Here is an 11,872-nt window from a genome sequence, read left to right as displayed (position 1 = left end):
TTTATATGATACATTATCAGTCAAGTGGTCGATTTACTATACATCTACGAAGAATTTTTTTCCAGTTTTTCTATCCCTTAAAACAGTAGTATACTTGAAATAACTTGTTTCTTAAACCTCGCTTAACTACAGTGGTGTTTACATTTACCCCGAATTTTAGGAAAATTTCAAAACCTCGGGGTAAATGTAAACAGTCAGTTTTAGGCGATTCAGGTGCATCAATATTTTTTTGTACCTCATAACATTTTTCTAGGGAACTCTAGTAACAAGTTTATGCAAAAGAAATCCGTCCGTTTTACCTTTTAACAAAAAAAACCTAATGTTTTTGGTGAAAAATAGATATTCCGTTTACATTTACCCCAATTGACCCTATATCATGTGACAACCCGGACACGAAATTTAATATTATTTGAATACGCGGCGTGAGTCCGTCTCGTATCGGGAGCACAGGGTTGAGATTTCCACAGTTTATGCGGGAGAAACATAAAAGGATAAAAATTGTGACGAGCGATGCCTCGCAGAGATCCAAGCGAGCGAGTCAAGAAGAGAATCAATCAGACTTACCGGTGTTGACTGTCGTTGTGAACCAAATCTGCGTGGGTTGTCGTACAGTTGTTGGATTTATCCTACTAGTTTAGTATAAATTGGACACAGCACAACACGCGCGAAAGAAAAGCAACAATTAGTGAAATTATAATTCTTTAATAAAAACGTAATTAAGTTACAAAAAGAACCGCAGGTGAAGATCGTGACGCAGCACGAGTTGACGCGCGGATCGCTTGCTTAGCTCTGCTGGAAAAAGCCGGCAGAAGCGAAAACGTGGTTTTGTCGTCTGCTCTGAGACGACAAATGCGCAGCTATTCGACATCTGGTCAAATAGCGCGCGAGTTTTAAATAATTGAGAAGCCAACGACAACGTCATTATTATATATAAAAAATGAGGGGTCGACAAGGGTCGTCACAATTCCCCCTTTCTAAGATGAGGTTGTCGGTAGCTCCTCAGTCTGAATGATCGTCCTCCCTGGCGATCTCGCTCTATTGGGCGTCTCTGCAAAAGTAAAAAGTATTTTTGAGACAAAAGTATCACTTTGCTGGAGGAGCTTAAAGAAAATAATATCTTGATTTGTAAAAAAATAATTTTTGAATTGAATTGTTATTGAGGCATCGCTCATTGCTTGCTTAATATTGTGCGCTACGGCGCTTCGGTGTTAAGTAATAGCGAAGTGCGCAACGGCGCATTAATCTAACAATAGGAGGTAAGCGTAACGACGCTTCGGTCTTGAAGTAATTAACGAAGTGCGCAACGGCGCATTAACCTAATTTTAACAAAAGAAAATAAAAAAATGTACGCTATAGCGTGTAGTGAGGTAGTTGGTTTCACTAAAAGGCACTTTGATATTGTCTTTGGAAACACAAAAAGTCTCAAGCGCGATTAGCCTCTTCGTGTGGCTTGTCCTGTAGAGGAGGTGTCCGAAGATTCTGCGTCGTCATCGGATGATGGTGAGTTCATGGTAATCGGCTTCAGGGGAGGGGTTTTATCTCGGGAAGGTGGTTGTTCGGCGCTGGGCGGAACAGGTAGACTGATGCTTGGTTGCTCTGTTGGTCGGGCGACTGGGACTTTGTCCTGCTGAGGGCGTGGAGCGTCGTGCAGCTTGGGAGTCGAGTAGTTGCTGAGTTGCGCTAGCGATTCTTGCTTTAGTTTGACGGCAAGGTCGTAGCGTTTTGTTTTATTTTGAGCGATGATCTTGTCTCTGCAGATTGGGCAATTGGGATCTGGTTTATTTTTAGGCTGGCGGCAACGGCGGCACTTTTGACTGTCGGGGACCTTTGGGACTCCCTCGGCAAAATGGGGCCAGGGGCAGTCCTTAGTGTTGAACCCTTGCGCAGAGCATTTCTGGCAGAACTCGCCGGAGTATTCTTCCTTACAGGTGTATTGGCTGTGTCCTTGCTGACCGCAGTTGATACATCCTTTGGGCATCTTAGGGTGGAGGAATGGTTCGCGCAATTCGGATTGCGCAAGGTAGACCTCGGAGATCTTTTCCTTAAAGAGATGTTTGTAGGCGGTAGCCAGCTTTGCTTGCGCTTTGTAGTTCTTGTGACTGGCGAGAAGTTCATCCCAATCGTAGTTGAAGGCTTCCAACTCAGCCTTGAGATCTTTCACTTCCTGCTGGGAGGCGCGTAGTTGCTCGAGGGTGGTCTTGAGCTCTTCTTCTTTTTCACAATTTCTCATCGTGAGCGTGACAAAAGCCTGCATCTGGTTCTCGTAAGCGCTTGGGACCGTGGAAGGGATTTTCCTTTCGCTTGAGAGTTGTTGCTCGAGGTCCATTATTTGTCGGATGGCGGAGTTCAGGTGCATTGCTTGCATGCGGCGGGTGGAGAGAAACGACTCTAACTCTTCCTTTCTCAGTAAGACGAGCCCTGATGACTCCTCAGCAAAGTCCAAGTTGGACTCATCAGTCTCTAGGCTTCCTGGTGTGGAGTTGAGGCGCAGAATTGGCAAGTCTGATGTTGAGGGGAGGCTGGTGGTGTCGCTCGATGCGTTGGAGGCCATGATGTTGCGCGGTACTGTGAAAAAGAAAATTACAACGTATTTCGAGATCGCAATCCTTTTTTAGCACGCTTTAAATCATTGGTGTGATATTTACCCAGTTTTTTGCCATGCATGTCGGAGATAATGACTACCATGGGTGAAAGTACTTCTGTAACTGTCGCGGGACCTCTGTAGCGAGGTGCTAATTTCGAACTAAAATTTTTCGCGGCGTTAGAGAGAAGATTATTCGGGTAAAATACCAGGTCTCCAATTTCAAGTGTAATTTGTTCTTTTCGAGTTTTATTGTATCGTTTACTTTGCTTCTCGCTAGCCTTTTTCATTGACAGCTCGATTTTAGCACGCAAATCGTCAATTCGAGAAACGCGCTCAAGCCAGTCGTGTACAGTAGCGTCATTCAAATCGTCGTTGATGTCGCACGGTTGTTTGCCGGTACGTCTAGGCTCGCGGGCAAAGTTAAGAAATGCAGGGGAAACTCCGAGTGAGGAGTGAACGGTAGTGTTGTAGGCGAATTGAATCTCCCCCAACAGTTTATCCCAATCGCGATGGTCTTCGCCGAGGAGACTGGCGATCATAGTCTTTAGATTACGATTGACGCGCTCGACGGGATTAGATTGTGGGTGGTAGACCGGCGTTGTTCGCTGTTCTGTCCCGATTTCTTGCAGAAATTTCGTGATAGTACGATAAACGAACTCCGTTCCGTTGTCCGTTAAAAAGGTGCGTGGAGTTCCCCATTTGTTTATCAGAACGTTTAAAGAATTGACTATTTTAGGGCCGTCCGCTTTTGATAGGGGGAAGCACTCTATATAGCGTGTGTATGTGTCTTCGCAGACAAGCACATAACATTTCCCTGACTTTGATCGTGGTAATGGCCCTATAATGTCTAACGATACCACTTCCCATGGTTCTGTGAATTTGCGCGGGTACATCAAACCTTGTGGAGGGGAGTTATCCGGTTTACATCGAAGGCAAATTTCACATTTATTGACGTATCGCTTTACGTCTTCGCGCATGCCTGGCCAGTAATAAGAATTTAAAATCGCATGATAGGTCTTATTAATGCCCTGGTGCGCAGATTGTGGGGTGTCGTGATACTCCGCGAGAGTAGTAAGGATCTCGGGTTCTTTTAGGACCTTTTTCCAAGCGTTATTATCGCCAATGGTTTCTTTCAAGTGATTGGGCTTGTAATAAAACAGTTCACCGTTCGAACTTACTCTATACCTTTCGTATTTTTCGGGGTTTTCACGAACTTTTTGTCTCATGGTATCGTACCATGATTGATTCATTACGAGATTGATTTGTGTCGGAGGTAGGTCTTCCGCTGGGTTTTCGTAAAGACGAGAGAGAGTATCGGGTGCTTCATTCATCGTGCCTTTACGATGCTCGATTTTTACTCTGTTCGCGGACAACTCTAAGGCCCATCTAGCAAGTCTGCCTCTGGGGTCTTTAATGCCCTGGAGCCAAGTCAAGCTAGAGTGGTCCGTTATTGCCGTGAATTCGGTAAGTTCGAGGTAGCAACGAAGCTTCTTGATCGAATCGATCAGTGCTAAGCATTCCTTTTCGGTGGTCGTGTAGTTTAACTCGGCACCTCTCAAGGGTCTGCTTACGCACGTGATCAGATATTCTCGATCGCCGTCCTGTTGAGTGAGGATCGCGCCTATTCCTGTATCGCTCGCGTCAGTGTAAAGAAAGAACGGGAGGCCTGGCCGAGGCGCATTTAGGGTAAGAGCGTTTTTCAATTCGTTCTTGACTGCTATGAATGCGGTCTCGTGTTCGTCGGTCCAGTTCCAGGGTACTTTGGGACTTGCTAACTTGTTGAGTGGTCCTTGCACTCGCGCGATATTGCGCAAATGGCGATGGTACCAATTGACTGATCCGTTGAACTGGCGCAGTTCTTTTCGATTCTTGGGTCTCGGTCGTTCGAGGATTGGCTCGATGCGTTTAGGGTTGGGCTTAAGTCCGTCCTTGTCGAGTATGTATCCGAGATATTCGACCGAAGATTTAGCGAAAAAGGATTTCTCACGATTAATGGACATTCCTGCCTCTCTAAGAATAGTGAATACTATTTTTAAAATTTGTAGGTGCTCATCGAAAGTTTTGGAAATAATGATCCAATCATCTAAGTATGCGTGTACTTGATTGATTAATCTTTCGGGGAGATTGTGATCGCGTATGTACTCGACAAACTTTTGTTTCAGTCTATCAGTAAAAGCCTGAAACGTGGCTGGCGCATTTGTGAGGCCGAAGGGCATCCGAACCCATTCGAATTGTCCACGACCGGGGATCGTAAAAGCGGTGTATTCGCGCGATTTTGGGTCGATCGGTATGTGGTGGAACGCATCGGTGAGGTCAATTGTGCTGATAATCACGGCGTCCGATAGCGCGTCAAGTATACTATCCATTCTGGGTAGTGGATACGCGGATTTTTTTGTGACTTTATTGAGTCGTCGGTAATCGATGCAAACGCGCGGCTTGCCATCTTTTCGGTAGGTCAATAACACGGGGCTGGCAAATCGTCCATTGCTTGGTGCGATGAACTTTCGAAATAGATACTTATCGATTTGCAAGTTGATGATATTGTCGGCTTCTAAACTACGGCGATACGGTTTAATTTTAAACGGGGTTTCGTCTGTTAATTCGATGACATGCGTTGTCATATCCGTAACGATTCCTGTGTAATCGGCGAATTTGGATAATTCTTCGTCTAAGAATTTTTGTAGCGTTTCCTGTTGTTCGGGCGTTAGTTCTATAATTTGCGCGGTACTAAGGATGCTTCGGATATTATCAGGGGAAAGTAGAGGGTGTCGTTTTTCAGATCCCTCTATGGACCAATAACCTTGGGCAGCGTCAATAACGACTTTCCAGAGGGTTATGAAGTCCATTCCCAGGATAATGGGCGTGGTAAGTCCGTCAAGGACTGCGAACCACATTTCGCCGGTACAATCGGAAATTTCGACATTGAACTTGGCGGAGTAGCGAGGCGCGGCGATATGGTCGCGTTGCGCGAGTTGTACTCCGGCACGAGTTATCGCGTCGAGAATTGGTTTACCGTTAACGAGGTCGTTAATTTCATCGTATAGTTCTCCTGACATGAAAGTGCGGTCACTGCCCGTGTCAAGGAGTCCCGTGTAATTTTTGTTACCGATTTTGATCGAAGTTGTTATTGTACATCGTTTTTGCGACGGTAAGGGGAGCGCGGGCCCTTTTGATATTTTGCTCTCGATATTTTTTTGTATCGCGAGCAAGTAACTACTCGGAGGTAACGAGGATCTGGGAGAAAGTGAGGAAATGCGCGCCTGAACCGAGTTTGTGTGGTCGGTGGAGGAGGGCTCCTCGTCAGAGTCTTCGTATTCCGTCTCGGATTCCGTAAAATAGCATTTGCCCCATTCACAGTCAGAATCGCTTGCGTCATTCTTGGTAGCAAACGCTTGATAAAGCGTAGTTGCATTTTCAAGAATGCGCTTTGGTTCGTCTGTGGTGTGGCTGCAGCTGGGAATTGCGCTATCTTCGATTTTGTTTCGATTATTAAGATTACCGTTGGGAATTGTGTTGTTTGGATTTGGGGATTCGCCAGGGAGACTTAATCTCTCCTGGCATTCCCATCGTTTTTTGATTGTGGTGCTAGGTTCTGGTGCGATGTATTCGGAAAATTTTGATTGTAATTTCCGTGCCAAGAGGGTGGGGCAGCTTGTGGCATAACTAATATTTGTTGAGGTTGCTGCGCGGATTCCATTGGTTGTTGTTGGGGTGCTTGAATTCCGTAAGGGTAGTTCGGTGGGAGTTATGTGAAATAAGGGATTTGTTGGTTTGGTCCGTTGTTTTGAGCATTCCAATTGTTACCCTGATTTCTGCCCCTGTTTGAATTACCTCTTTTACCCTTATTGTTATTGTTACTTCTTCCGTGGCGATTGGACTGTTTGTCTTTATCGTCTTTATTGCGCGCAGGCGAACCGCGTTTTTTTCCCCCTTTCTGCGATGAAGCGGAACGTGAAGAGCAGGAAGAATCGGATCGAGATTGCCTGCGCGAATTGCGGGAAGAAGTAGGGTTGTCCGGAGATTGTTTAGAACCTGTTGTTTGTGGCAATCTTGAAATATAGTTTCTAGGAATCTTAGATGTCAAATGTGCAATAGTTTGAATGTAAGATTCATATTTACTATTATTAGAAGATTGTTGTTGTTGTTTACCTTGTTTTTTGTTGGTATTTTGTGTTGGTTTTACGGGAGTGTCAGGTTTTGTTCTCGTTGGAGGTTCTGGTTCCGTATTATCGATTGTTTGAGGCAAATTTTCTAGTGCGTTTAGATGCGTTTTGCCGTGTGTTTTACTTTTTCGTTTAGAATCGTATTCGCGCAGTTTAGTGGACCATTGCATAGTTGCAATTTTGTTTTCGTATTTATGGATTTGGGAAACTAGTCCGTCGTAAGTTCTAAACGTGTCACGGTCAAAGTGGGTGATTAAGTCTGCTTTAAGACCGGTATAAATTTTGTCGAGTTGGTTCGCCTCTGGTACTTTGTGTTGGAGGCGATTGTACAATGAACTGACGCGTATGACGAAATTGAGTCCAGTTTCGTCTGTTTGCTGGACTGCGCGTTGAATTTTATTTGTCAACGTTTGGTCATCGTTTGATTCACCGAACATAAGGCAAAATTTCGTTTTGAATTCTTTCCAAGTGTGCCAAGTATGACGGAAAGTAGTGTACCAAGTGTACGCGTTATCCGTGAGTACTTGGGATAAAGAATGAAGGGCATCATCGGGATTTATGTTAGTTGAAAGCATTCGGCTTTCAAATTCTGATATGAAATCAAGCGCTTCTAAATTACCCGGAAATTTGAGTTCCCACGATTTAATTATTTTATGTAAATTTGGAATCGCGGTTCTCGGTGCCGGTTGGGGGTTAGCGATCGTGTTATAAATCTGTTGTGTCGAATCGAGATGAGAATCAGCGCCGTTTGAACATGGGGTGTCAATTTGGTGCTGAATATAATCCGATTGAAGCGTGTGTGTTGGTAGAGGCACTTGTAATGGGGGTAAAGTGTAAGACGGTGTTGGGGCGAAGTGCTGTGGAATCGCTTCTGACCAGGTTGTTGTGCTATATCCCGCGGTTGATGTTGTGACTGCTGGTGTTGTGAGAGTGGGGGGTGCGTAAGTAAAATTTGGTATGTACTCCCTACTTTCGTTTGATGTCTGTTTGGGATTTTCCCAAAGAGATTGCGTCACATGCATTTGCAATGCACTTATTTTTTGTGTGAGGGAAGTTAGCGATTTATTTGTATCGGACAAACGATTTGATAAGGATTCGATTGCGCGATTTGATTCTAACCGATGTGCGCTTAATGTTTCCGCCGTGTCAATGCGGTGGGAACTGAGTGCATCAATCATTTGCGATTTAAAGGTGTTTATTTCTTGTCTATTTTTCGCGTGGAAAGTTGAAATTAAAGTGGTGGATATTTGAGTTTGTTCGTCAAATAATTGTTTTATAGTTTCTTTAATTTCTTCGAGGTTTTGCGCTTGTTTATTATGGATTGATTTTAAAGTGCGTTCGAATTTACGTGTTGTGAGGGGAGTGCTAATCTGTGAGAGATGTGAGTGTCGCGACGAAGTGATAATTTTTCGAATTGCTCCTGATGACGCTTGTGTAGTGGGGGTGGTTGGCGGAAGGCCTCGAAATAGGGTAGAAGTTGTACCGAAAATATTTTGGGTTTCATTTATTTCATCTCTTACATCGTAATGAATTTGTTGTGTATCGTTGAGAATGAGAAGTGGGGTGGTCGTCGCGGTGGTGGCAATCCCCGTAGTGGTGAGGGGGGGGCCAGTTGCCCCTAAGTCCTGTTCGGTTTGGTTTTGGGGGGGTTTAGTCCCCATATTTTGTTGATCCTCTACCTGTTGGGGGGAATTATTTTTCTCTTTTCCATTTTTTTTTTGTCTTGTTGAGGGTTTTGGTTGTTTCCAATGTTTGGTGGCGGTGTTTTATACATCGTGGCACGTAGACGAGTTTGAGAGCGTGTTGTTACTCGATTTGAGTTTTGATTTTTATTTTTGATTTTCATTAATTTTAAACGGTTGAAAAATTAATTTTATTTTTCATTAATAACAGTTTAAGCGGGAAGAAAAGTAAATCAAAATTCAATAATTGAGAAAAAGGAAGAGAAAAAAAAAATTTTTTTTTTATTGATTTTTCAATTAGATTGGAAATTATATTTGATTATTTTATTTTCGTGATTTCATTGAATTTGATTTAATTTTTATTAAGAAAGATGAGTCAAAATTTATTTTCGTAAACGTGGTTTGTTTACATCGCGCGACCTGAACAAGAGACCTGAAATTTGTTTTTGGTAGCATGTAATGTTATGGAAGAGAAGAGAAAAAAAAATTTTAAACGGAATTTTTCCCCATGGTAGTCATTGTGCGAAGCGTAGAATTATAAAATTCGAGCAGAAATGTTTTTCACACAATAGGATATTAAATTTAAAAAAAATTTTTTTTTTTTTATTTATTTATACATAATATTATCAATAAATGCACTTAAATTTTTCTAATAATAATCTTTTATAATTTTGCTAATTTATTTCAAGCGAAAGAGAATTGATTATTAATTAGCGTAAAAAAAAATAATAATAATTATTTAAGCGAAGTTATAAGCATGGCAAGCACAGTGATGCGTTTTGGCAAGTGAAGCAATTGCAAGCGTGAATGCGGCATGTGCGTTTAACATGCATGTATATCTATGTATTGAGAGTAAGCAAGCAAGGCGTGTGTGCGTGCAATTCGAAATTTTTCGCAGGCAACTGTGGAAATTTCGTTAAAATTTGTGTGCTATCGTAAGCGCAAAATGTAAAAAATTTTCATTGGGAAATGTAGAATTTAACAATGCAAGAAAATTATCATTTTATGCGTGTGAAGCACGAAAGAAGGTGCGTTTATTCTCTCGGAGAAGCCATGCCGTGCGACATTTTGAAAACGACGGCGGGATTCCTCGAGGGAAATAAAGGCAAGAAAAAGGTTTGATTTTAACACTGAAAGTTAAAACAGTGAGTTTGCCAAAAATGTGTCATAGGCACAGTTCTGGCTTTTTATCTTGGTTCAAATAACCAAGACACGTTGGGCGCCAAAAATGTGACAACCCGGACACGAAATTTAATATTATTTGAATACGCGGCGTGAGTCCGTCTCGTATCGGGAGCACAGGGTTGAGATTTCCACAGTTTATGCGGGAGAAACATAAAAGGATAAAAATTGTGACGAGCGATGCCTCGCAGAGATCCAAGCGAGCGAGTCAAGAAGAGAATCAATCAGACTTACCGGTGTTGACTGTCGTTGTGAACCAAATCTGCGTGGGTTGTCGTACAGTTGTTGGATTTATCCTACTAGTTTAGTATAAATTGGACACAGCACAACACGCGCGAAAGAAAAGCAACAATTAGTGAAATTATAATTCTTTAATAAAAACGTAATTAAGTTACAAAAAGAACCGCAGGTGAAGATCGTGACGCAGCACGAGTTGACGCGCGGATCGCTTGCTTAGCTCTGCTGGAAAAAGCCGGCAGAAGCGAAAACGTGGTTTTGTCGTCTGCTCTGAGACGACAAATGCGCAGCTATTCGACATCTGGTCAAATAGCGCGCGAGTTTTAAATAATTGAGAAGCCAACGACAACGTCATTATTATATATAAAAAATGAGGGGTCGACAAGTGTCGTCACAATCATAATAATAATAAAAAATTATTTTTTAATTATTTTTACTATTATGTATTACCTATTAATAATACAATTTTTTTATTTTTTAAAAATGTATAAGGGCAATTCCACGTGAGATTTAAGTCGACCTTTTAAAATCGGCCAAAAATATTTTTTTTCTATTCTGTATCGAAAAAAAAACAGATACGTATTTTTTTATTTATGTTTAATTGTCCAAATTTTCGAGTTATGAATTTTCGAAAATTTGGACTTTTAATTGTAGACCTATATTCAGTAACTTATAAGTCCGAAAATATTGAGTTTAGGAAAAAGTTGTCAAAGAATGAAAGTTTTAGTTTTCTTTCGACTTTTAAGAAATCTAAACAAAAAACTGTGATGCTTGCAATTGATTTTTAAAAATATTTTAAAACTCATTTAACACATCAGGCCCATTTCGGGACATTTTGAAAAACCTTCTCTATATTATAAGGTACAAAAAAAATAGAAAAAAAATTTTAAAAATCCGGCCCAAAGTTAAAAAAAATTAATTTGTTTATAAAAAAAACATTTTTTTTCAATAAAAAATTTTTTAAAAAATTTTTTGTTTACATTTCTTAAAAGTCGAAAGAAAACTAAAACTTTCATTTTTGACAACTTTTTCCTAAACTCAATATTTTCGGACTTATAAGCTACTGAATATAAGTCTACAATTAAAAGTCCAAAATTTTCGAAAATTCATAACTCGAAAATTTGGACAATTAAACATAAATAAAAAAATACGTATCTGTTTTTCTTCGATACAGAATAGAAAAAAAATATGTTTGGCCGATTTTAAGAGGTCGACTTAAATCTCACGTGGAATTGCCCACAAATATATTTTTTATTATTATTTTAATAAATGATTAAATTATAAATAATAAATAATTAAATAATTTAAAAATAATAAATAAATAATAATTAATAAATAATTATATTCTTTCCATAATTCAATAGGAAGTTTAAGTAAAATCACTTCCAAGCTTGCGTGGCTGTGCGGTTAGTGTATTCGACTTGCGTCCTCGAGGTCTAGGGTTCGATCCCCCGTGCGTGCGATATTTTTCCGTCTTAGTTCTAAGTGTTTCGTGTATAATTCTCAACAGTGTTACATAAAATATAAATTTAAATAATTATAAACAATATTAATAATAATTTAGTAATTAATTTAAATAAATAAGATTGTCTAAATTAATGAAAAAAAAAGAAAATTTTTTTTAAACTTACTTCAATAAAAGCAATTTTGCTAATTATTTACATTTTTATTGTTACTCATAAAAGTTTATTTACTGCAGAAATATTAATAATAATTATTAGTATTCAATAATTTACTCGCTATTCTTTAATAATCAAATAACAAATTAATATAAGCTTCTAAAGGTAAATTTTGTTTTAGAGAACGCGTTACAGCATTTTCTAAATTTGTTAAATTTTACCTGCGAATCAGTAAGTAGGCGGTGTTCTGCCAGTGATATTTTAATACTGACTTAGTACTGACTGCCGGTAAAAAATCAGTACTGGACAGCGTTACCAGCCAGGGGTTTCCCAGTACTGATTTAGTACTCGAGTCAGTACTGATATACTGTCAGTCAATACTATGCCAGTATTACATTTCTACTT

At 40.4% G+C, this 11,872-nt stretch overlaps 1 protein-coding gene across 1 annotated transcript; it reads right to left on the bottom strand.

Moving 5' to 3' along the window:
- Window positions 1-388: 388 nt before the first annotated feature.
- Window positions 389-10,196, bottom strand: LOC122506763. Its single transcript, XM_043619076.1, has 2 exons — window positions 9,846-10,196; window positions 389-2,565 (listed from the first exon to the last, which is right to left on the bottom strand). Exon 2 carries the CDS (start codon window positions 2,549-2,551, stop codon window positions 1,433-1,435), a length of 1,119 nt encoding a protein of 372 aa, XP_043475011.1. The 5' UTR covers window positions 2,552-2,565; window positions 9,846-10,196; the 3' UTR covers window positions 389-1,432.
- Window positions 10,197-11,872: the final 1,676 nt, after the last annotated feature.

The sequence above is a fragment of the Leptopilina heterotoma genome, unplaced genomic scaffold (assembly GCF_015476425.1).
Source record: "Leptopilina heterotoma isolate Lh14 unplaced genomic scaffold, ASM1547642v1 Lhet_430, whole genome shotgun sequence".
Classification (NCBI taxonomy): domain Eukaryota; kingdom Metazoa; phylum Arthropoda; class Insecta; order Hymenoptera; family Figitidae; genus Leptopilina; species Leptopilina heterotoma.
This window is presented reverse-complemented; position numbering and strand designations above follow the sequence as displayed.

Bases quoted from the DNA above. Each gene is read 5' to 3' on its own strand.
- LOC122506763 (XM_043619076.1), bottom strand. From the start codon at position 2,551: ATGGCCTCCAACGCATCGAGCGACACCACCAGCCTCCCCTCAACATCA.